General features: G+C 41.2%; 1 protein-coding gene across 1 annotated transcript in view; it reads left to right on the forward strand.

The window, feature by feature from the left end:
- The window catches only part of LOC140212248 (protein mono-ADP-ribosyltransferase PARP6), a 111,618-nt gene that overhangs the window by 77,815 nt on the left and 7,673 nt on the right, over positions 1-26,130 (forward strand). Inside the window, exons 16-21 of the mRNA XM_072282969.1 lie at positions 2,778-2,826; positions 3,094-3,206; positions 5,179-5,251; positions 9,991-10,060; positions 11,414-11,493; positions 16,707-16,770. Of these exons, the coding sequence (XP_072139070.1) occupies positions 2,778-2,826; positions 3,094-3,206; positions 5,179-5,251; positions 9,991-10,060; positions 11,414-11,493; positions 16,707-16,770 (449 nt within the window). The remainder of the gene's footprint in view (positions 1-2,777; positions 2,827-3,093; positions 3,207-5,178; positions 5,252-9,990; positions 10,061-11,413; positions 11,494-16,706; positions 16,771-26,130) is intronic.

Raw genomic sequence — 26,130 nt, forward strand, 5'->3', positions numbered from 1 at the left:
AACTATATACACAGTATACTGTATAATACAACTACTACATACAGACATCTACAGCATAATGAATTTTACATTGTCCCATTCAGGCCGAAAGATTTCATCACTGTGGAGGCTTTCTTACTCTGTGGGATAAGGTGCTTGCTGACAAGGGGGTATCACATGTGAGACTTGTGGCTGTGAAAACATTCTCAGGTTCTGCAGCCTCCTCCGTGGTGGTTGTCGGAGTTGCCTCTGAGACTGCAAGCAATGGTTCTGACAGTTCTGAATACCTTTCTTCTCCTTTGCTATGTCTTGAAACCTTTCTTTTTCTTTCTCGTGTTCCTTCTCTCTTTCACACCATTGTCTTTCTTGTTCACCATTCGTTCTCTCCACCTCTTCCCTCCTTTTTCTTCTTCTAGTTTGTGCAGCTTAATCTTGGGAAGATGCCTATAATTCACTGGAGTATTGACTTATTAATCCTTCTATTGCACCCTTTACGATCTGATCTCTCCTCTTGGTTTCCTCATCCACAACATCAGTTGACAAATCCTCTGTTTTTGTATCTCCATTGACTCCTTTCTTTTTGGCCTTCCGTTCCTATATTTGGGCTTTGTTCTTTGTATCTACTTTTACAAGCAGCTTTTTGTCTTCTATTTCAAGTTCATGTAATAACCTTAATGCATGCAGAGTAGATTCTGGTTCTTTGTACTCACAAAAGCCAAATGCTTTCAACTTGCCCGAAGTTCCTTGACTCTCTTCAAGCTTAAAACCAAGCTGCATTTTGCAAGCAACTGCCTGATTAACATATCAGAAGCTTTTTCAGAAACGTTGCCTAGAAAAACAGTTGCAGTCAGACCCCTGCTTTCGACACTTCCACAAATCCTTTGACAGCGTGATCCTTCCTGGATCCAATATGCTTTCCAACCAGAGGCATAGAGGTTGGCAGCAAATGCCTCTCTGTCCTGTGCTGAGCAATGTTTCATGGTAGTCGGTGGGGAGACAATTATGACATCATCCAGTATATTTCTTAATTCGCTTTCAATTGGCTTCATTGCAGAGGATGTGGCATGCAAATGATGGATGGATCCCCAATCAAGTTGTTGTTGTCTCAGCCAGTCATGCCCCCACAATGCTGGTCTTTCTGTTTTTACAACATACAAACTTAATGTGGTTGTTGGTTGTTGTATTTCACTGTCACTAATGTCATTCCCACAGAAGTTTTCTATTCTCCAGTAGAAGTTCTTAGCTGGACATCTGCAGCCTTCAGTTTAGTATCCTTGAAATGTTTCATTGAAATATTTCATTTTGTGGAATGACTGAAACAGCTGAACAAATGTCCAATTCCAGTTGAATTAATTTGCTGTTCGCTTCTGGCGTAAGCCATATTGCTCATCTATTGTTAATTTTCACACTGTAAAACTCAAGGCTGCACAATCCTGTGTCTCTCAACATTATCAGTTTTTTTTTCATCAACAGCATGCAGATTAGTGCACTTTTTGAAACTGCAACTTGACTTTTTAGCGTTCGTTTTTCCTTGCGCGGTCCGTTTATTTCTGTCTGCCCAACATACTTTTTGAATATGGCCTACTTAGTTGCATTTTTTGCAAGTTTTGCCTTAAAACCTGCATTTGTTTGGTGTATGGGAGTCCCTGCCACAATGGTAACATAATTTCCTTGGCTAGGCGTTGTTTAGACATTGCAATTTTGTTCACACTCACTTTTATTCCTGACTGCATCTCAGTTGTGTCTCTGTCTGATTTCCACTGCTGATTCTGAATGCTTTCTTGTAAGATTCCACAAACTAAGCAATCTCTTACTGTATTATTAAGCTCATTACCAAACTAACAACCTTGATTCAGCCATGAATGCTGAAACGGACTCCCCTTCTTTTGATTCCACTTATGAAACCTGAGTGTTCTCCAGTCAACAATGGCTTCGGTTCTAAATGTTCCTGTATTACTTTGACAATATCAGGAAAGTACATTTCTGTAGGTTTGATTAGAGCTTTCAAATTTCAAAGCAAACTCTATTGTCTTTAAACCCTATGCACTTAGCAAAATTGGCACTCGTTTCTATTTAGTTATTTCATTTGCTTCAAAATTGATCTCCTTTGGGATCAATAAAGTATCTATCTATCTATATTGTTCCAATAGTTCAGTATACATGAGCCAATTACCCATTGTGTAATTAAACTTATCAACTTTTCCAACGTAGCTAGCCATTTCTGGTATTTTTGATGATTATTATCACTTGGTATTCACTCTTTATGAACTCTGAATTCTTCTGTTTACGACATTTTTTAAAAAACTTGACCTTGTCTTCCCTTCCGAAGAACACGTGCTTTTGTAATTTGACCATTCCTCACTGTGTTTTATTTTATTTCAAGTGTCTCGCTGCACTTTAACAGGTCGGTATCTGTGTAGGGTTCATTTTTTTTTTAATTCCATCTTTGTCGCCAATGTTATGTTTTGTAACTTCAAAACATTAAATTAATTCAAAGAAGAGACAGGGGTCTAGAAATGTAGGTCTATACTTTGAGTTTATTTTACACGCACATATTATGTGGTAACGTGATGTATGCAATTAACATATTTTTACATATAATACATTAATTATTTAAATGAACAAGAATGCCTACTCAAACAATATATATGCAAGATTATTTTAATATTATTGAAATATTAAATACACAGCAAGTTTGACTAGTTAACAGGTACTGGAATAGAAGGGATAGAGAAGGAGAGATATGTGACTGGGTAAGTGCACAGAAAAATAACAATGCTTTCTTCTTTATTTCCAAGGATTATCTCAAGTAACAGATCACACATCGTGAAACTTCCACTCAGTAGAGTAAGTGATTTCATTCTGTAACATTACTTGGGCTGTATTTTCAGTCCATAACATTACTTGGGCTTAGCATTCAGCAAAGTTAAAGAATAAAGTTACTGTGCCTGAAATTATGGTACAATGATTGGTGGAATTATGCAACTTAAAGTGAAGGAGTAGTGTAGGAAGTGCAGCTACAGACTCATTACTCAGGAGTGTTGTGGGAAAAATAGTTTAATGGTGGGTGCTGCCATAACTGCGTGAACCTGCCATGTCTTTTATCTTTCACAGCAGTTGAAATTCATGCACACATCACATCAGTTCCTTCTACTGAGCAGCCCACCGGCCAAGGAAGCCAGGTTCCGCACGGCCAAGAAGCTCTATGGCAGCACATTTGCCTTTCAGTGAGTTGCAGATCTTTCTCTTGTCACCATTGGTGATTCCTTCATATTCCTTCAGCTTCATATACCATATGACCATGGTGCCTGTCCCACCCATTCTCACCTGAGCCAGACACAAGCAGACCGAGCTGACCCTCCAGTCTAAAGCATGCTCCTGTTCAGCTGACTGGGATTCAAGCATCAACTGGTCTTCATCTGGATCCTATGGTCTCACTTCCCAGAAAGCCCAATGACCTTTATCAAATGTCTCTGAATCTTGTTTGAATATCTCATTTGTCAATTTGATGCCTCAAATACTTAATAAAAATTATTTTGAAAAATAAACTTAAAGTAATAACCTCAATTTGAAGCACATTAGAGAACTGGAAAGTAATTGGAAATATGAAGATAAAATAATCCAATTGCTTGTTCTTTTTTTTTTGCCCAGTCAACAAACTGACTCAAATAAGTTGGGTGAAGTTTCTTACAATAGCCATTGAGTCATAGAGTTATGGTGCATTGAAACAGGCCCAATGGCTCAACTTGTCTATGCTGACAGATGCTTATCTGATCTAGTTTTACATACCTGCAATTGGCCCATACTCCTTTGAACTTTTTCTATCCATGTATCTGTCCAAATGAGTTTTAAACATTGTAGTTCCATTCTCTGGCAGGTCATCCACGTACTCACCAATTTGTGTGAAAAGGTCACCCCTCAGATCCCTGTAAATCTTTCCCCTCTCACCTTAAACCTGTGTTCTCTGGTTTTAGACTTTCCTACACTGGAGAAAGACTGTACCCATCCACCTTATCTATGCCCTTCGTAAATTCATATACAGCATCTTTATGTCTCTTTAGCTTCCGAGAGAAAAATATCTTAGATTATTCAGCATTTCCTTTTAACTCAAGACTTCCTTTCCGAGAAACATCTTTGTGATTTTTTTCTGCACCCTTTCTAGCTGAATGATGTCCTTCCTATAGCTGGGTATCCAGACCTGCTCAAGATACTCCAAGTCTGATCCCACCAATATTTTGGACAGTTGAAATATAACATCCCAACTTCTGGACTCAGATGCCTGACTGATGAAGACAAGCATGCCAGATGTCTTCTGCACTAAACCTACTACCTGTGTCACCACTTTCAAGGACCTAAGTACCTGTACATAAGTCCCTGAAAGTAATGACATGGGTAGATAGATGTTTCTGTCCTACTTTCTAGGGCCTTACTATTTACTGTGTAAGTGTGGCCTTGGATTAACTTACAAAAAAGCAACACCACACACTTATCTGACTTAAATTCCATCTGCCATTCCTTGGCCCACATCCCCAGTACAACAACACATAGTGGCCACTTTATTAGGTATCTCCTGGTTATTTAAGTTATTGTGGCCCCTCCTGTCAGCTTGAACCAGTCTGAAAATTCTCCTCTGACCCTTTTGATTATCAAGGCAATTAAAAAGATATTTTACCCACAGAACTGCTGCTCATTAGATCTTTTTTTGTTTTTGCCTCATCTTCTGTGAACTCTAGAGACGGTTGTATGTGAAAATCCCAGAAGATTAGTAGTTTCTGAGACACTCAAACCACGCTGTGTGACACCAACAATCATTCCATGATCAAAATCACTTAGATCACATTTCTTCCCTATTCTGATGTATGGTCTGAATTTCCTGTACAACTGAATTTCTTGACAATGTTTGCATGAATTTATGCATTGAATTACAGCTATGTGATTGGCTAATTAGATATTTACATTAACGAATATGTGTACAGGTGTAAGTTTATTGAGTGTAAATCTTGCTGTAGTCTTAGGTAACAGCGTGAATGGATTGGATGGTTTGTTGATTGGGAGTCTTTGTTCAGTATACCATTGTTCTCACTGGGCCCAACATAGGTCCACTGGTGAAACAGAAGGCTTGACGTGATTTCTTAAGGTGTTAAATCTGCGTACTATCAATTTTCTGCTAATTGTTCTCTCAATTCTTTCCTTTATCAGTGGTTCGCACATTGAGAACTGGCATTCCATTCTGAGAAATGGCCTGGTCAATGCATCATATACTAAACTACAAGTAGGTATTCCCTTATGAATGGCACCACAGAGTGTCAGTCTTTTGGCAATTATATCAAAAATATAACAGAACCTTTTCTCAATGTGTAGTTGTTGCAGTTTCAAGTTCAAGTTTGTTGTCATGGATACATACCCAGATTTTAGGACATAAGAAATAGATGCAGAATTAGGCCATTCAACCCATTGAGTCTGCTCTGCCATTCCACCATGGCTGATTTATTATCTCTCTCAAACCCATTCTCCTGCCTTCTCCCCATAACCCTTGACCCCCTTACTAATGACAAACCTATCAATCTCCGCTTTAAATATACTCAATGCCGTTTGTGGCAATGAAATCCATAGATTCAGCACCTTCCAGCTAAAGAAATTCCTTCTCATTTTAGTGCTAAGGTGAGTGGTGGGACGGGGTTACAATGGCCAGGAGGGAATTCAGTGGGTGGAATCTGCTCCTGAACCTATTCATGTGAACAACTAATAATACATTTAATTATTTATTTATCTATTTATCTATTCATGTATTTGTTTGTTTGTTTTATGTATTTATTTGCTTGTCCATTCATTCATTCATTGGTTGACTGACTTACTTACATATTTATTTAGAGATGTAGCATGGAACATGAGCTTCCAACCCAATGAATCGCTCTGTCCAGCAAACCACCCATTCAAACCTCACCCAATTGCAGGACAGTTTACAATGACCGATGAACCTGCTAACCGGTACATCTTTGGTCTGTGAGAGGAAATCGGAGCATCTGGAGGAATTCCATGTGGTCACGGGGACAATGTACAATCTCCTTCCAGACAGTGGTGGGAAATGAGCCAGGTTTACTGGCACTGCACAACCACCCCCTATTCCTGAATACCTTTCTGGAAACAGAACATTGAAAAATACTTGAAATGCAAAAGCAAAATATTAGGATGATTGATAATTTGGAAGAAGGAACGCTAACAGAATTCTGAGCAGCACAGGTTAAGTGGAGCGGGACCATAAGAAATAGGAGCATAAGTAGGCCACTTGGCCCCACATGCCTGCTTCAGTAAGATCATGGCTGATACCATCTTTGGGCCACTTTCCATTACCAGTCCTATATCCCTTGATTCCCTTAATTTCCCAAAGCAAATCAGTTTCTCTGACTGAGCCTCCACGTTTCCTGGGTAGAGAACTCCAATGATTCGGCACACCGTGGGTTAAGAAACTTTTTCTTATCTCAGTTCTGAATGGCTGAGCACTTGGAGAGACAGACTCCTGGTTCCCAGGGAAACATCATTGCCGCATGAATGAATAGCGACTTCTGAGATACAATCTCTATATCTGGTGGAGATGTGTTAAAAGGACCCCACTGCTAGATTATGATGCAGCAATTCCCCACTAAGCCAGTCCAGCACTGGGACTTAATGGTTCATATCTGATTGCCCTGTATGGCTTTGTTATTCAGTTATATCTTGAGAAAAATGAAAGAGTGGAAACTTTGAACAGATTTACATTTAATGCCTGTTTTGTAACTGAAGTGCTGGTAAACATACTGCATGGCTCATTCAATGTCCCAGTTCTTAGAGAAACAAAGTGTTAAAATATTTAAGTACTATGGGAAAGCTGTGACATGTATAAAGCTGTTAGCAAGTAAGTGAATTAGGATGTTTTTTTCTTATTTAGAATCAGAGAGTCATACAGCATGGAAACAGGCCATTTGGCCCGGCTGCTCCATGCTAACCAAGCTGCCTGTCTAAGTGGCCCCATTAGACAGTATCTCTGTAAACTTTTTCTAGCATGCAATATGGAAACAGACCCTATGGCTCAACTCATTCATGCCTACAAGGTGTCCATCTAAAATAGTCCCATTTGCCTGTGTTCTACCACTGTCCCTCTAAACCTCTACTATCCATATGCCTGTCCAAGTGTCTTTTAAATGTGGTTATTGTACCTGCCTCAGCCACTTTCTCTGGCAGTTCATTCCATATACATGCCACTCTATGTTTTAAAAAAAAGTTGCCTTTCTAAGTTAGGTAGTGTTGAGGAAACAGAGAGGCTGCAGAATGACTTAGACAGATTAGGAGACTGTGCAAAAAAAGTGGCAGATACAATACAGGGAAGTGTAGGGTCATGCACTTTGGTAGAAGGAATAAAAGCAAAGGCTATTTTCTAAACGGGGAGAAAATTCAAAAATCCAAAGTGCAAAAGGACTTTGGAAGTTCTCATGCAGGATTCACTAAAGGTAACTTGCAGACTGAGTTGGTGGTGAGAAAGGCAAATGCAAAGTTAGCATTCATTTTGAGAGGACTAGAATAGAAAAACATGAATGTTATGCTGAGGATTTATAAGGCACAGGTGAGGCCTCACTTGGAGTATTGTGAGCAGTTTTGGGAAAGGATGTACTGATATTGGAGAGCATTCAAAGGAGGTTCATGAAAATGATTCTGGGAATGAAAGGTTTATCATATGAGGAGCTCTTGATGGCTCCAAGCCTGTACTCTAGAATTTAGAAGAATGAGGAGGGATCTCATTGAAACCTATTGAATGTTGAAAGACCTAGATAGCGTGGATGTGGAGAGGATGTTTCCTGTAGTGGGGGAGTCTAGGACAACCTCAGAATAGAGGGACATCCATTTAGAATGGAGATGAGGAAGAATTTCTGTAGCCAGAGGTTGATAAATCTGTGAAATTTGTTTCTACACGCGGCTGTGGAGGCCAGGTCATTGAGTGTATTTAAGGTGGAGATTGATATATTATTCATATGTCAGGACATGAAAGGTTATGGGGTGAAGACAGGAGAATGGGATTGGGAGGGAGATGGATCAACTGTGATGAAATGGTGGAGTGGAGTTAGTGGGCTTGAAGGCCTAATTTTGCTCCTATGTTTTATGATTTAAGCTCCTATTAAATCTCTCCCCTCTTATGTTAAATCTTTGCCCTCTAGTTCATAATTTTCATTAAGTGACTGATTCATTACTTTGGAAACTTGTATCTCATAAAGTTGCCTTCCCAGTTTCTACATGGAAAAAGATCCTTTGGCCTGCTGACTCCATTATGAGCAGCAACCAATAATTTACATTAATCCAACCTTATTCTCCCCACATACCCAGCAATCTCTCTGCCACTCATCAACACAAATTGATAGTGGCCAGCAAACTTGTTGAACCAGAGCACTCAGGGAGTCAGAGGGAGAATGTGTTGATACTAGATGTTATGTTTTGGAACTTCAAAACATAAAGCTACTTCAAAGGAAGACACAGGAGTCTGAAATGCAGGTCTAATTTCAGCGAGGCATGGTAGCGTGATGATGTATGCAATTTACATATTTATACACATAACCTGTAATGAATTATTTAAATGTGCAAGAATGTTTAATCAACCTATATAGATGTATACAAGATGACTCAAACATTACTGAAATATTAAATATACAACACTCAACAAGTGATCAGTACCAATTAATCAAAATGTGTGCATTTAAGATCACGCAAATCCTCACCTTGATATGTGCCCAGCTTCAATTAGAACATAGATCATAGAGTACAGCACGGCAACAGGCCACTTGGCCCACAATGCTGTACCAAACTAATTAAACTGGTAACTAATCCTTTACAAGATCATTATCGCTCTATTCTTTGCACATTCGTGTGCCTATCTACTCTAATTATTTCTATCATATTTATCTCCTCTATCATCACTGATTGTGCATTCCATGCACCCTTCGATCTCTGTGTAAAAATACTTGCCTCGCACATCTCCATTGAACTTAGCCCTCTCACCTCAAATGCGAAGTATTACATATTTTGATCCTGGGAGAATGATACTAGCTATCTACTCTTTCCACGCCTCTCATCAGCTTGTAAACATCTGTCATATCTCCCCACAGCCACCACCCCACCAGAGAAAACAACATTGATTTAATCCATGCACTATCTCGTAAGTCTGCACTCTGTCCAAAAATATTTCCTCATCTCACCTACACCCCAAGTTCACCTAACAGAAACAATTTCCCACCACTGCCCAGCCGAAACAATTTCCCACCACTGCCCAAAGGATTCAAAGGTTCATTTATTAACAAAGTATACAACTCTGAGATTCTTCTTCTCCAGACAGCCATGAAACCAAGAGAAAAAAAGAGAACGGCAACATCATCAACCCTCAAATACCTCACCCCCAGATGAAACGCAACAAGAGCATCAGCCCCTGAATACGGCTTTCCCTGCACAAAAAAACGGACAAAAATGTAACAAGAACATCAACACCCCCCTAACCCACCCCACCATTGCACAAAACACAAAAAAGAACATCGGCCTCCAAATCTCTCCTCTCTCCACACGAAGAAACTAACAAATAAAATGCAACAAGAACTTTCACCCCCAGATCTCACTCCCACTGCACAAAGCACAACATTGACCCCCAAATCTCCCTCCCCTGTACAAAAAAACAAGAAAGAATGGGTGAAAAAAAACAGAATTTTAAAAACTATAAGACTGAAGTGAAAGTCCATAGTCCATCCATAACCACAACACAGAAAACCTCAGTAAAATTCTCTGGCCACAGCAGCAGGTGCCATCTTTCACATGCTCCAAAAATTGTTATTTCTCCAAACTCCATGTAGGGTTTTTAGCTTCACAGAACATCCAATGCAACCTTCGTACATAATATCGTTTGCTCTCCATGTAAGTATTGTGACATATTGAAGCCTTTGGTTACAGTTCAAGTATTTGCTCATCTATAGTCATAACGATCACACTGCTGTCTCTTACAAGCTGCACGGTGCAGCCTATGGCAAAGGAATCTATCTCAGCCCAATCTCCAGCATCTCTTTCGGTTACTCAGGTAAGTGACCTCTATGTATGCATTGCTCCACCCACTTCAAAGCATGTTGACAGAACAATGTTCCACCAGCTCCTGACTGTGATACCTTCATGGGCAGTGAATTCCAAGTTATTATTCTCTGCATTTAAAAAAACCTTCTTTCCCTTGTATCTTTTCACCCGTGAGTGTGCAGCTCAGTAGGGGTTTGGGAGAGGGAATGGCTTAATCAGATCCAATTGTGATTCCATCTTCACAATATATTTTAACCTTGATTTCATTTATAATTACTGGATGAAATTGAGAAGTCAAGTTATTTGGGAGGTTTGCATGTTTGATTTAGCTTTACCTTACCCAATCTCATAAATGCCAAGACCAACTTCAATGCCAGCACTGCCATCTTAATTGAGATTAACAAACTCAGTGTCTGAGACTGGATTTTCCTGATCGATATTTCACTCAATGAGACATCATCACATTACAGAAAATATTGATACATTTAATATGAAATGTAGCTTGTAAAACCAACAAACAGTCACTATTGTGATTTTGTAAATTCATCGGAATGAAAGAAGTTGCTGTTACAGCTAAATACATTAACTTATCCAGACCTTTTTTTATTGATATTGAGTGGTATGGATCAGACACTAAAACAGAGCTGAGATGTAGACAAAGAGAGACAACATTAAGATGCATTATTGTTCAAAGCAGCTCTTTTAACACATGTGAGTTCTGGAAATATATCAGTTACACATAAATGACATGACAAAACAGACACAAAAGTTCATTGATGTAAAACAACACAAGGGTGCCTACTTGAACAGAATTTCACCTGAATAGTCTACATGTTTCTTAAGGCTTATAAGGATTTTGGTTGAATTTAGTTTTGTTCGTCAAACATCTGTACACAAATAGTGCCAATCTGAAAGTAGCCCCTCAGTCAGTCTCTATCCTGTGGAATTCTTGGTGTCTTTTTTTAAATTATGAAGGAAATACAGGCCATCTCTGGGGATACAAATGCCCAGCTTATGGACATCTCTACATAAAACTGAGCTCCTATGATATTATTAAATTTTAAAGTCTGACGTTCATTCAAACATCTGTTCCCATGGATAGCAGAATTACAGTAGTTTCTCCTCTGTCCACACTTTTAGTAATAGTTCTTTATAATCAATTTTATTTGTTTTTATGTCATTCATTATAACACTGTGGAGGCATGGTTACAGTCTTGAGTGATTTTTGTGTATTTTCTGACTTACTAACAAAATTGATTTATGGACATCTCTAAAAATAGAACCTGTTTGTTATCCATCGACAGTCAGTAGATGACCGTCCTGGTAATGTAAAGTGGACAGTAAGTGAGTGTTTGCTTTGTAGGAATGGGCAAAGGGCAGCACCGCATGCCATCCAAGGATGAACTGGTTCTGCGCTACAACCGGATGAACACGATCCCCCAGGTATTAGTAGCACACTTCCTTCCTAGTCAAGTTAAACTGAGTTGAGCTTTGTGTTCTATGCACAAGTACATGTATGCACAGGTGCAATGAATATCAGGCACATAGCATCATATAAGCAGCATTCTCAAGAAAAATATATATTAAACATGAATTGTAGACATTTTTACAAGAAAGAACATAATAAAAACAACAAGTTCATTAGCTCAAAGTACTCAAAGTGGTTATAAGACTGTAGTGATTAGTTTTACTGGTTATGGACTAAATAGTTGAAGGGACCCTGGTGGTGTGGGACTTCAGGCTTCTGTACCTCCTGCACATTGGTAGCATCAAGAACATGGTATGGCTTGGATGGTGGGTAACTTCGATGATGGATGTTGCATTCTTGAGGCAGCTCTTTCTGTAGGTACCACCGGTGGTGGGGAGGGATGTGCCCGTGATGTAATGAGTTGAGTCCACTAATCTCAGCAACTTCTTACATTCCTGCATATTTGAATTGCAATACTGTACCAGACTATGATGCCACGAGACTAAATACTTTGAACAATACATCTGTAGAAGTTTGATAGAGTATTCAGTGAACCTCCTTAACCAGCTAAGAAAATAAAGTCTCTGAGAGAATTGACTGCCACCTTTGCGATTAATTTTTGGTACTGACTGGAATAGTAATTAAAATACTGAACCAAGTCAGAGGTCTGGGCTACCAAGCTGGAAATGAAGCATTCAAATCTCACCTTGGGAGCTGAGGAATTTTAACTCAGTGAGTTAATTAAGTGAACATGGAATGAAACGTTGCCATCCATAATGATGACAAAAGACTGACAGGCATTTATGAAGATGAATAAGTTTGAATCTGGTTAACATGGTTAATTCTTAACTGTCTTCTGTAATAGAAAAACAAGAAACTTATTATCCATCTTTAAATGGCCCTAAGAAGGCAGTGGTGAGTCTTTTTTGATCTACTGCAGTCTGATTGGTGAAGGGGCATTTACAAAGAATTAGGGGAGGGAGCTCCAGGACATAGATGAAGGGATGTTGACAGGTCACTAATATATTCTCCTGACAGGATTGTGTGTAGCTTGGAGGAGAATCAGCAAATGAAGGTGTTTCCATGTCTATGTTGCCCTTGTCCTTCTCGGTGGTAGAGGTAAACACAAATTTTGCAGATGCTGGAAATCCAGAGTAACACACGCAAAATGCTGGAGGAACCCGGCAAGTCAGGCAGCATCAATGGAGAGGAATAAGGAGTTGACATTTCAGGCTGAGGCCTCTCTTCAGGACTGGAAAGGAAGGGAGGAGAAGCCAGAATAAGGAGGTGGAGGATGGGGAAGGAGTGTAAGCTGGAAGGTTAAAAGATGAAGCCAGGTAAAGATGAAAGTGGATGGGTGAGGTAAGGTGGATGTAGTGAGAAGCTGGGAGACGATAAAGGGCTGAAGAAGGATGTTGGTTGTAGAGGTGGAAGGTTTAAGAAGTAACTAACTATAGATGGTGCCAACTTCCCTGGTAGTAGAGGGGAGAAATTTTCAGGATAGTCAATGTAAACCAATCAAATGAGCTGCTCTGGTGCATTCTTGACACAACTTGTAGATGATTGGAAGGCTTTGGGTGTTAAGAAGTAAGTCTTTCAGGATATCTGCTCCTTCCTGCTGAAGCACTACCTTGAACTGTAGGCATTCTTTAGTCCATTTACCACTCTGTGTAAATGATTAGCTCATGTGAAGTGTTCTGTTGATAATAGTTCTCAATGTCCAGCAACATCAGTGGGTCAGGCAGCATATTTGGAGGGAAATGGACAGGCAATGTTTTCGGTTGAGACCCTTCATTTCAAATGAAAGAAAGAGGAGAGGTAGCCAATATAAAGAGGTGGAGGAAAGAGTGAAGCAAGAGTTGGCAGGTGATTGGTGGATCCAGGTGAGGGAGTGTGAAAGACCAACTGTGGAGGATAGGATGGGAATATGTTTATTTATATGCTGTTTTGTGCCTGTGATGCTGCTACAAGTTATCTTTTTCATTGCACCTGTGCATACACTGGGTTGGGGAACATTTACTGTCTCTGGGCCTTTACTTATGTAGTTTAGAAAAATGGGGGGGAGGGATCTACTTGAAACCTGCCAAATATTGTAAGGCCTTGATCGAGTGGACCTGGAGAGGGTGTTTCCAATTATGGGAGTCAAGGACTAGAGGCCACAGCCTCAGAATAGATGGAAGTCCCTTTAGGACAGAAATGAGAAGGATTTTCTTTAGTCAGTGGGTGGTGAATCTGAGAAATTCATTGCCACTGACAGCTGTATATGCCATGTTATTGGGTATCTTTAGAACATATGTCGACAGGTTCTTGATTAGTAAAGCAATCGAAGGTTATGGGAAGAGGTAGGGGAATAGTGTTGAGAAGGATAATAAATCAGTCAAGGTTGAATGATGGAACAGATTAGATGTGCCAAATGGCCTAATTCTGCTCCTATGCCCTATGGTCTTAGGTACTTGTAAATATAACAATAAACTTGACTTTGCATTTGAATAGCAACAGAAGCTGGGAGATGAAGAGATGGAAGTGAAAATGGGCTGGAGTAGATGACTCTAAGGGGATCGGATGGAATAAGGAAATGGAAATGAGGAGGGCAGATGGGAGCAGTGGGGAGTGTGAGGATGACAGTCACATGGATGGTGTAGGGGAGGGAAAAGAGACAGAATGATGCAGCAATGTAGATCAGAAGAAAAGAGAAAAGGGACAGAGAGGGAACAGTTACTGGAAATTGGAGAATTCAATGTTAATTCTGCCAGGATCAGCATCTGCGTTCTTTTGTGCCTCTGTGATTTTCAGTATGCTGTTATTGGGAAAATAGCAAGAGCAACGCCTTTGAATGTCAATGGCTGGGCACTATGATGTTGCAGATTGTCACCGTGTGGTATTATTGATGTCAAACGATGTCTGGATGTTGCCTGGAACTTGTTGTGTGGTGGCATGGGCTGCTTCGTTTGCTGAGGAACTGATCATAGTGAAGTTGGTAAATATTACCACCAATCCTATGCCAGGATGGTTACGGATAATACATTTAAGAATGTTTGGGTTTCAGACATTGTCATTTTCCTTTGTATGAAAAATAACTCCAATGTTTGTTGTGTTTTGATGCCTTTTAACCAGGATTACTTGATGTCACACTTGGTCAAGTTCTGTCTTGATGTTAAGGGCACTCACTCCCACGTCTGCATTTCAGATTTTTGGTACTTATTTGATAAAGATAAAGATAAACTTTGTTTTTTTTTTGTCACGTACATTCAAAACATACAGTGAAATGCATCATTTGTGTCAAATCAAATCGGTGAGGATTGTGCCGGGCAGCCCACAAATGTTGCCATACTTCTGGCACTAACATAGCATGCCCACAACTCACTAACCCTAACTGTAAGCCTTTTGAAGTGTGGGAAGAAACCAGAATGCCTGGAGGAAATACATGCAGTCACAGAGAGAATGTACAAGCTCCTTACGGACGGCAATGGGAATTGAACCTCGGCCTTACAGTTGGCAATGTAAAGCATTGTTCTAACCACTACACTCCCCTATGGACCAAATGGTTTTGATAAAACCACATACAGACTGATTATTACTTGGTAGCACTGTCAAATGCACCTCCTTGTTGTTGATGGAGAGTGGATTCACTGAGTGATAATTAAACAGATTGGATTTGTTCTTCTTTATGTGAATTGAATATACTTGGCCAACCATCCACGTTGGCCGATGCCAGTGTTGAAATTGTATTGGTGGAGGTACAGGTAGTTATGGAAGGCAAGTCCTTAGTCCTATAGCAAGGATATGGTCTTATCACAAAGCCTTTGGTGTATCCAATGCTTACAGCTGTTTCTCCATATTACATTGAGTCAATCAAATTGCCTGAAGCCTTGCTTCTGTTACAATGGCCATCTCACAGGCAAGTCGAGATAGATCTTCCTCTCAGTTGTTTTGCTGTAGTAATCCAATTTTGCAACTTCATTGAACTGAGACTTCATTCAGAGGTGCATGCGGTTCTACTCCCAGCATGCCCCTCTCCATTCCCTATTGAACTGGGGTTCATCCATTGGCTAAGTAACAATGGCAGAGTGAGACACACAGCTCTAGGTGTGGTTACGTATTGTGGTGATTATGCATGGTTATGGTTATACAGAATGAAACAGAACTTTATGTCCAACTCATCCAAGCCAATTCCATTTGCCAGTTGGCCCAAATCCTTCTAAACCTTGTTCCTGTTCAAATGGGGTTATTTTCAACTAATAATTGCACCCACCTCCAACACTTCCTCTGGAAGCTCATTCCTACCATGCTGTGAGGAAAATCTTACTTGTCTAATTCTCCTTAAATCTTTTCCCTCTCACTTCAGACCTGCAGCCTCTAATTTTAGCGACCCTATGCTGAAAAAATGAACATTATGACTGTCTGTTCTCCTTGTGTCCCTCATAATCTTATAAACCTCAATGTGGTTACCTTATTCCTTTACACTTCCAGGGAAAACAATCCCAACCTATTCGATTATTACTTTTAACTTACACCCTCCAGTTCTGGCAACTCCCTTGTGAATCTTTCTAACACTCTCTTGAGCTTAAATGCATATGGGAATTGTGTTTGTGCATATGTAAAGGGTGTGTGCGTGTACATTGTATATGGGATTGAATTTGAATTTGAATTTGGATTGGAATTGGTTTATTATTGTCACATGTACCAAGATACAGCGAAAAGGTTGTCTTGCATGCTGTTCGCACAGATTAGATCGTCACACAGTCATTGAGATAGAACAAGGTAAAACAATAACAATGTAGAATAAAGTGTAACAGTTATTGAGAAAGAGCAGTGAAGGTAAACAATAAGGTGCAGGATCATAACGAGGTAGGTTGTGAGACAAGAACCCATCTTATCCTACTCGGGAACCATTTAATGATCTGATAAGAGCAGAGTAGAAAGTTGTCCTTGAGATGAATGTGTGCATATCATTGCGTGTGTGCACACGCATGGACATGTGCAAACAATTTCATAGAGCCAAGATGTTGGGTACCTTTTGAGCTACTACTTTTTTTTTATCATAAATCTATTTATCCTTCCTCCTTCACATAAAAAATGTGTATTGAAACATAAAAAGAACATTTTCAGTTCTTAATTTCCTATGGCATATAAATCAGCAATTTCCTGCTCTTTCATCTGACTAATAATCTACTTGTTCCCTCTACAGACGAGACCCATTCAGTCCAGATTCTTGCAGAGTAGAAACTTGAATTGTATAGCACTTTGTGAAGGTAGGAATCTCTATTGCTTTTTTGTTAGCCTCATACCACTGTTGGAGTGCTGAGAATTACCAGCACTGTATTTGTATTTGACAAATAATCTTCTTTTACCTGATTATTCCACATCAAGTGACCTTTTTTTTAAACACAAGAAATTCTGCAGATGCTGGAAATCCAGAATAACACATACAAAATGCTGAAGGAACTCAGCAGGTGAAACAACATCTAGAGGATAAACATTCCTGTTGAGTCTAATTGAATATCTCAGCCCAAAGCACTGACTGTTTATTCCTTTCTATAGATGCTACCTGATATGTTGCATTCCTCCAGCATTGTGTGTGTGTGCGTGTGTGTGGGTGTGTGTGTGTGCGCGTGTGTGTGTGCGCGTGTGTGTGTGTGTGTGTGTGTTCCCTCCTTTTCTAAGATGGTCTAGATTTCTGACATTTAATCTCTCTTTTTCACTCAACAACATCATCTGCAAATGTAGGCAAAATTGTAAATCTAATTTGGCACAAAATACTATATTGGTTTGCATTGTAGCCAGTTATTTGCCTGGCCTACACTTGCCCTGCACTCAAAGTCACTAAAACAGAATGAAAATCAAAATACTGTATACTGCAGATGCCGGAAATCTGAAATAAACACGCGAGATTCTGGAAGCACTCAGTGGGTTAGACAGTATCTGTAGAGAGAGAGAAACACAAAGCTTCAGATCAGATACTCTGTTTGAACAGAACACTTTGACTCTTCCTTGGTTGTTTTCTCCTTACAATTTGCAAGATCATAACATCATAGATCTGGTATGGATTGAGGCTCTTCTGGGCCTGTACGCTGTTGTGTTTAATTTCTTTGTGTAGTTTATGTTAACGGAAGTTTATGTAATTGATATTTGTCATGCTTGTAATGTACTGTGCTGCTACTACAAAAAGATAATTGTCAAGCTGTTTATACCCCGGAATGTCCATAATGATAAACTTGAACTTGAAAATCATACAGGAGCATAATAATAATAATAAAAAACAGAGGATTGGAGGAATTATGTTTATTTTGGCTGGGAAGTCTAGAGCAAGGGATCACATTCTTAAAATAAGGGTTTCCCATTCAGGATCAAGATGAGAAGGGATAAATGATTGGAATTATCCACCAAAGAAACTCTGGAGGCTTGATTTCTGTAGATATATTGAAGAATAGATGCTAATCAAATCAAAGAGTATGAAGTTAATACAGACAGGTAAGAGAATAAGTTAGATGTGGTTTTACTATATGGCATGGTGGAGGCAAGCAGCCAAATTTTCCGTTCTTTACCTTCAACCACACAGACAAACTGCTGAGAGAACTCAGCAGGACAATTTGCCTCTGTGGAGAGAAATGTACAGTTGACTTTTCTGCCGCGATGTCCTGACGAAGAGATATCCATAGATGCTTTCTGGACTGTTGAATTTTGCCAGTATTTTACATGTTTTGTTCTAGACTGCTGCCACCTGCAGAATCTCTTCTGTCTCCATTCTTTACCTTCTTATGGAATGCAGTGGTGAATTTTCTGAATTAACAGCAAGAACCCTGGACCATTTCTCCCACGGCATGAGTTTGATCCCCACCCTGGTATTTGGGGAATCAAAGTTCGGTTAATTAGATAAACCCAAAATTAAAACTAAAATAGAAAATACTTGAAACTAAAAGCATGCCAGCAGCATCAGTAGAAGGGGAAATAGTTAACATTTTATGTCTGGGACACTTCATGGGCAGTCTCGTTTCAATGTTTCCAGTATTTTCTGCTTTTGTTTTAGATTTCTGGCATCTGCAGTTTTTTTAGTTACTGGAATTAAAATTACCCCCAGTAATGGTAACGTGGAAACTGATAGATTCAACTGCACGCTAATATCCTTTAAGTTATCAAGTCAAACTTATTGCCTTATCCTCACGTATGGTGATGTACAAGTTCAGTGAGAAACTGCATCACAAAGGTGTAGATCCAGAAAACAATGCCCAGAACATAAATAATATATAAATTACACAAAACAATTAAAAAAATGCGCAGAGCAGGACATTAGTGCAAAAACACATCCTCATCTTTAATATATACAAAAATCAAGGCTCCAGAGTCGCTTTGCTGGAGGGTTCCAAAGATTTATCCCTTCAGTCCTGAATGGGCAAGCCCTTCAGTGAAGTTCCCGACACTAGGTAACACACATAAAGTGTTGGAGAAACTTAAGCAGGTCAGGCAGCATCTATGAAACATAAGAAATATCTGATGTTTCGAGCCATGGCCATTCATCAAGAATGTAAAAGAAGGGGGCAGAAGCCAGAATAAGAAGGGGTTGCTGGCCCAAAATGTCAAAATGCTGCCTGCTGTGTGTTGCTCAAGATTACCAGCATCTGTAGAATCCCAAGTACTGTATCTCTAATTCCTCATTCTTACCCAGTTTGGCCTATATGTGACTCTAGACACACCAAGCAATTGACCCTTAATTGTTTCCTCAGTTCCACAGCAGTAAGAGATAGATGGTGGTAGTGTTAGCAATCTCAACATCCCGTGAACAAATACATCTATAAAATAAACAGAGGAGATTCTGCAGATGCTGGAAATCCTGTGCAACACAGAGAAAATGCTGAAGGAAATCAGCAGCTCAGACAGCCTCAATGGAGATGACTAAACGGTCAACACTTTTGGTCAAGACCCTTCATCAAGACTGGAAAGGAAGGCAGCAAAAGCCAGAATAAGAAGGTGGAGGGGGGAGGTGAGAAGGTGAGGGAGGAGAATGAAATAAGAAGCCGAGAGGTAATAAATAGGTGGAAGAAGTAACGGGCTGAAGAAGAATGAATCTAATAGGTAAGGACAAAAACAATGAGAGAAAGGGAAGGAGGAGGGACACCGGAGACAAGTGATGTGCAAGTGAGGAGAAGAGAGGGGTGAGAAAGGAACCAGAATGGGGAATGAAAAAAGATGGGGGATGGCAAGATATTACAGAAATTCGGGAAATCTGTTTGTGCCCAAATGGAATATGAGGTGTTGCGCCTCAAGCCTGAGTATAGCCTCATCATGACAGTAGAGGAGGCCATGAGCAGACATGTTAGAATGGACATTGGAAGTTGAATTGAAGCGTGCGGCAACAAGGACGGTATGCCTTTTGCGGCAAACAGAGCAAAGGTGCTGGATGAATGAGCCCTGGATCTATATTAGGTCTCAACGATATAGAAGAGGCTGCACCAGGAGCAACAGATTGATACAATAGATGACCCTGACTGACTCGCAAGCAAAGTTTAGTCACACCTGGGGCCCTTAATGATGGCAAGGGTAGAGATGTAAGGGATGGTATAGCAGGGAAAGGTACCAGGAAGGAGATCAGTGGGATTCCTATTTACTGGTTTGTTAACTCTACAATCTCTCTCGCCATATCCTCCAGTTCCTAGTGTGTCAGTAAATACAGTTACCCTGCTTGTCACTGGTTATGATGAATGTAACTAAAGGATGAAATGGTGCATTTAACCTCCTGAAATATCCTGTGCTGCCTCTCAGCAGGGGAAGAGTAGGAGGAAAATGATTCATAAAGTGTAAGTGACAGACCTGGTAAATAACTGGAAGTGTAGCTAAAGAGAAAGATTTTAAAGAGAACTTGGATAGGAAGTAGGAGATGCAAGAAAGTAAAGTATGTTTATGAACACTAATGATTGTATCAGGATGCTTGACTTTCTCCTCTTCCCCTCTTTCATCAGATTTCTGAATGTTCCATGAACCTATGAGCACTAACTCATAATTTACTCTCTTTTTGCACTATGCAGACAATAGATAAGATAGAGGCAGGAAAGTTGTTTCCACTGTTAGGTGAGAATAGAACCTGGGGAAATAGCCCTCAAGGTTCAGGGGAGTCGATTTTGGACAGGGGTGAGAAGACACTACTTTTCAGAGTGGTGAATCTGTGGAATTTTCTGCCCAGGATGCATATTTATATGTATGTATATATACTTATCTATATATGCATATCTATATCTATCTACATATATGTATATGTATATATATATATAATAAGAAATGTATTGCACTGTACTGCTGCCACAAAACAAAAAAATTTACACAGTATGACAGTGTTAATAAACCTGATTCTGATTTTGAGGAAGGGACTGTGTGCAATGGGAATCAGTCATATTGTAGAGTAATATTAAGGTGACAGATGACATACATTGTTTAAAATAGAAACTCTTCTATATAATTCACAAACACCAACATTGAGTTGTTCACTTGAAGAGATCGTGTCTGACGTAATGATGTCAGTGTAAAGCGACTGCTTTTGGTTTGTACACGATGGAGGTAAAGAGCTGTGGCTTTTGTTAAGCACATAAAATGACACTCAAATGCTTTATGCACAAAATCCTACATTAGTGACCCTGACACTTTTGGACAATTCCGAGTTACTCAACGACATGTTGACCAACACAGTTGCTTTGAAGCTGCTGGACCTTTGGGCAGCATGCTACCGCGTGGTTTGCACAGGCAGAAACCCAGTTTGCACTGCAAGAAGCAACTGTGGACAATACCAGATTTTACTGCGACATGACATCCAGCGCACTAGTTCCACTGCAGCCAGGGTGATAAGTCTACTAGAAGACTTTCCTGCTCATGATAGATCTGTCACTCTGAAAACCCACGTATTACAGACTTCTGGACTGCCTGAGTCTGAGCACGCCAAACAGTTGCTCTCCTTGCCCGACATGAGTGAAGCTAGGTCTTCTGAGCTAATGGACTGCATGGTATCTCTCCTGGGCAATCACCATCATTTTACTTTTAAGAAACTCTTTATACAACAAATGCCTGATCAAATTCACACAGCCCTCACTAATACACCTATGAAGGACGACAGGGAGTTCGCTGAAATGGCCAATAGTCTACACTCAGCCAGACAGAGGTGCATCGTTCCTCCTCCTTTCCCTATTTTAATAAGTCTAGTCTGCAGAGCCTCCAGTAGACTCATGCCTGCAGCTCAGAACTAGACAACACCAGGTCTATGTTTTTACCACGTAATCTTTGGCATGAACACTAAGACATGCTGGCTGCCATGCAGTTTCGCAGTTTCAACAGGACAAGCATACCAGGACATCAGAGGTCTGTGAACACTGTGGGTTCCAGCTGCCAGGGTCATCTACTGCTCATGACAGACACCATTTCAGGGCGACACTTCCTGTGTAGCGTGGGCGCTCAAGTGAGTGTGCTGCCTGCATCACCCATTGATTTTAAGAAAGAGAGTGATGGGCCCTCACTGGAGGCAGCCAATGGCAGCTGGACCCAGACTTAGGGACATCACACGTGACGTTCTGCCCCAGTGGACAACACTACACATGCTACTTTGTCTCGGCTAAAGTTGCTAGACCTCTGCTTGGTGGAGATTTCCTGTGCACCAAAAGACTGTGAATAGACCTTAAGCACTGTCAGCTTGTGGATGCAAAGAACTTTGTGTCATTACCCTGCTATGCCAGTGAATTCCCCACAGTGACTCTGTCTAGCATGTGCACCACCACATGTGAATTCACTCACCTGCTGGGTGAATTCCTAAACCTCACCAAGTCCACATTTTCAACTACAGTCAAACGCATGGGGTCTAGCTCCATATTTCCACAACTGGCTCACCGGACCATGCCTGTGTACATAGACTGGACTCAGAAAAGCTGGCCACCGTGAAGACTGACCTGGTAAACATTAAAATGTTTGGCATTATAAGCAGGTCGAATAGCGCTTGAGCTATACCCCTCCTCGTGGTCCCTAAGCCCAATGGTGGTTGCCGGCCATGTGGCAATTACCACCTCCCCTGAACATTACCTGGTCCTGCGTATTCAGGACTTGTCGGCATGTTTAGCCAAAGATACTTTTTTTCTAAAGTGGACTTAGTCAGGGGCTACCAACGGGTGCCTGTGGATGTTCCCAAAACTGCAGTTACGATCTGATTTGGCCTATTTGAATTTCTACATATACCATTGGGGATGCAAAATGCATCACAGACTTTCCAGCTTCTAATGGGCTCTGTGTTAAAAGACTTACATTTTCTTTTGGTTTACCTGAATGACATACTTGTCACCAGTGCTTTCAAAACTAAACACATCACATCTGTGCATACCTTTCAAGTGCTTAAAACAACATGGGCTGATTATTAACCCTGCTAAGTTCCAGTTTGGCTTGTCCATGATTGACTTTATTGGCCACCTAATCTCCACAGAAGGTGCAACACCCCTGCCTTCAAAAGTCACTGCTATTATAGACTTTCCACTACCTCGCACTACCAAAGCACAATAAGAGAATTTGGGTATGGTGAATTTCTATCGCTGTTTCATTCGAGGAGCAGCTGAACTTATGCTCCTCTTGTATAGTGCCCTTAAAGGCAGTGCCCCTAACCATATGCTTGAGTGGTCAGCAGACATGATGAGAGCACTTGACAACACCAAATGAGCTACTTCACACATGACACTACTGGCTCACCCACTCCTCAACGCACCTCTAGCCATCACCACTGACACCTTAGACTCTGGGTGCAGTGAATGAACTGTTGGTTGGGTGTGTATGGAAGCAACTCGCCTTCCTCAGTCATCATCTCTGTTTCCACCCCCCCCCCACACCCCCCACTGAGAGGAAGTATAGCATACCTGACTGCAAGCTACTTGGTCTCTATCTGGTCATCCACCATTTTCATTTTCTACCAGAGGGCTGGCATTTCACAGTGTTCATTGACCACAAACCCCTCCTGCATGAGATGGCCAAAGAGTCAGATTAAGCTTGGACTACACATCAGCAACACCAACTGGCCTTATTTCGGAATTCACAGCTGACATACGGCACGTTGGAGAGGAAAGTAATGCTGTGGCTGATTGCCTCTCACGCTAAACGCCTTTGGGATGACAGTGCCAGCACGGTAGTCCGCCAAGCTACCAACCCAGAGATCCAGGCTTACAGGACAGCACGGGCCTGCAGTTGGCCAACATCTAGTTTGAGGATGCAGGAGTTTCCCTTCTGTGCAATACCTTACCTGGCTGCTTTCGCCCGTAGTGCCTGCAAACTGGACGCATACTGTTTTTAATTCTGTTCATGCCCTTTTGTAGCTGGGTAGAAGTTTTCACAAAAACTGGTTGCTTTAAAGTGCATGTGGCACAGCCCTAGGAAGGACGTGTCAGACTGAAGAGTAGCCTGTGTTGCAACAGGTGAAAAATAACTGTCATGTTCTGGCACCATTGGCACTTTACAGGGTACCTGAGCAACGGTTTGACCATGTCCATGTGATCCTCTACCCATCTCCCATGGTTTCTCCCACATCTCCTTACCATGTGGACATGTGCCTCCAAATGGCCAGATGTTGTCCTTCTAGCATTGACAACAGCTGCAGATGTGCCTTGGGTGTTCGTAAACACCTAGATCGCTTGATTTGGCAACCCCTCTAATACTAATTCTGACTGCAATCCCCAATTCATGTCAGACCTTTAGGTGTTAAAGTGCATCGCACCATGGCATATCACCCACAGTCCAATGGCTGTGCGAGCAGTTTCAACATTTCTTAAAGGCTGCTCTGAGGCCCTCCTTGGCAGACGAGTGTTGGCGTGATCATCTCCCATGGGTCCTGCTAGGGCTCAGTATGGCTCCAAAAGAGGACCTACAACTGAGTTGCTGTACGGGCAGCTGCTATGGGTGCCGGGTGATTTTTATTCCCGATGCCACAACTGCCTGGTCAGTGTCTCAGCTATTCCTACCTCCCATCATGGCATACAGTATTCTTGGGTTCCTGTTGACCTACGTTCTACCTTGTTCATTCTTGTCTGCCATGATGTATATTAACATCTCTTTAAACCCCCTTATGATGGCCTGTTCCGTGATTTGAAATGGGGTGAAAAGACTTTTATTGTAGATAGGAAGGGTAAACCTGAATGTATTCTGTAGATTGCCTTAAACCGGCCCACCAAGACCTGTATGGCTCCACAGCCATACCCTCTCCATCTCGACATGACCACGTGCATGTCAGCACACACATGAACAAGCCAGAGGTAACTGCTGTTACTCCAACCAAAGCACATAGTGCCTGAGCCAGGGGCTCATACAAGCTCCAGACAAACTCACACTACGGGTTTTGGGGAATTCTTGGGCGGCCTGTGTAGAGTAATGAAATGGGTGACAGATGACACATATCGTCCATAATAGAAAGTGTTGTAATGTGAGCATTATTAAAATTAAGTTAATACTAATTAGGATAATGGGGGGGGGGGAGGTTTCCTTCCATTCTTCTTTACTTCCAGCGCTTTGTATGTAGTGTTCCTGCCATGCTGTACAGGTTGTGAAAGCCTCTGTGTCTACATAACTGTTTTGACGTTCGAAATAAAGTTGTTTCTTTGGGCATGAAGTTGTTGAGTGTGCCTTTTCAAGGTAGAACTTACCAAATATTTTTGGTGATGAGGTAAACTGGTTTTGTGGACATGTTGGCACGTTTCGAACGGGAGCAGCAGCACCGATAAGGGGCCTCACGTTCGGATGGCTACGTTTGGGACTATCGTGGATTTTGTGGAGTTAATGGAGGACTGGCCGGAGTATGAGGAAAGGTTGGGACACTTTTTCTGTGCTAATGGAATTACTGAGGAGGCTAAGAAGTGCTCTATTCTCCTGAGTGTGTGTGGGGCAAAGACTTACAAGCTGATAAGGAATTTAGGCACACCGCAGAAACCGGGGGACATTCCATATGACAAACTAGTCAAGATCGTGGGAAACCACTACAATCTGAAACTTTCTGTGATAGTCCAATGGTGTAAGTTTCACAGCCGTTTCAGGAAGCCTGGTCAGTCTGTGGCTGAGCTTTGGCAGCTGTTGGAGCATTGTGATTTCGGAACGGTGTTGGAAGACATGCTCCATGATCGATTGGTATACGGCATTAATAATGACGGCATACAACACCACCTGTTAGGGGAAACCCCACCGTTGACTTTCAAGAAGGGAGTCGGAAGGCTGAAGCCAGGCTAGTGATAGCTAAGGGCAAGGGGCCCAGCCTTTTGGGTCGTGATTGGCTTCGCAAAATCCAGCTAAACTGGCATGAAATTACTTTACTTTACTTTATTGTCGCCAAACAATTGATACTAGAGTGTACAATCATCACAGTAATATTTGATTCTGCGCTTCGCGCTCCCTGGATTCAGTATGCACACACGACGGAGGACATTCTGCAGCAGTACAGTGACGTTTTCAGAGATGAGCTAGGAACACTGAGGGGTGTGACAGTGAAATTCCATGTCGACCCTGAGGCTACACCACGTTTTCTTAAGCCCAGTTTGGTGCCCTATGCCATGAAAGGCAAAGTTGAGGAGGAGCTGGAACGTTTACAGAGGCTGGGCATTATTGAGCCCATCCAGTTTTCAAGG

This window comes from Mobula birostris, chromosome 18, assembly GCF_030028105.1.
Source record: "Mobula birostris isolate sMobBir1 chromosome 18, sMobBir1.hap1, whole genome shotgun sequence".
NCBI classification, from domain to species: domain Eukaryota; kingdom Metazoa; phylum Chordata; class Chondrichthyes; order Myliobatiformes; family Myliobatidae; genus Mobula; species Mobula birostris.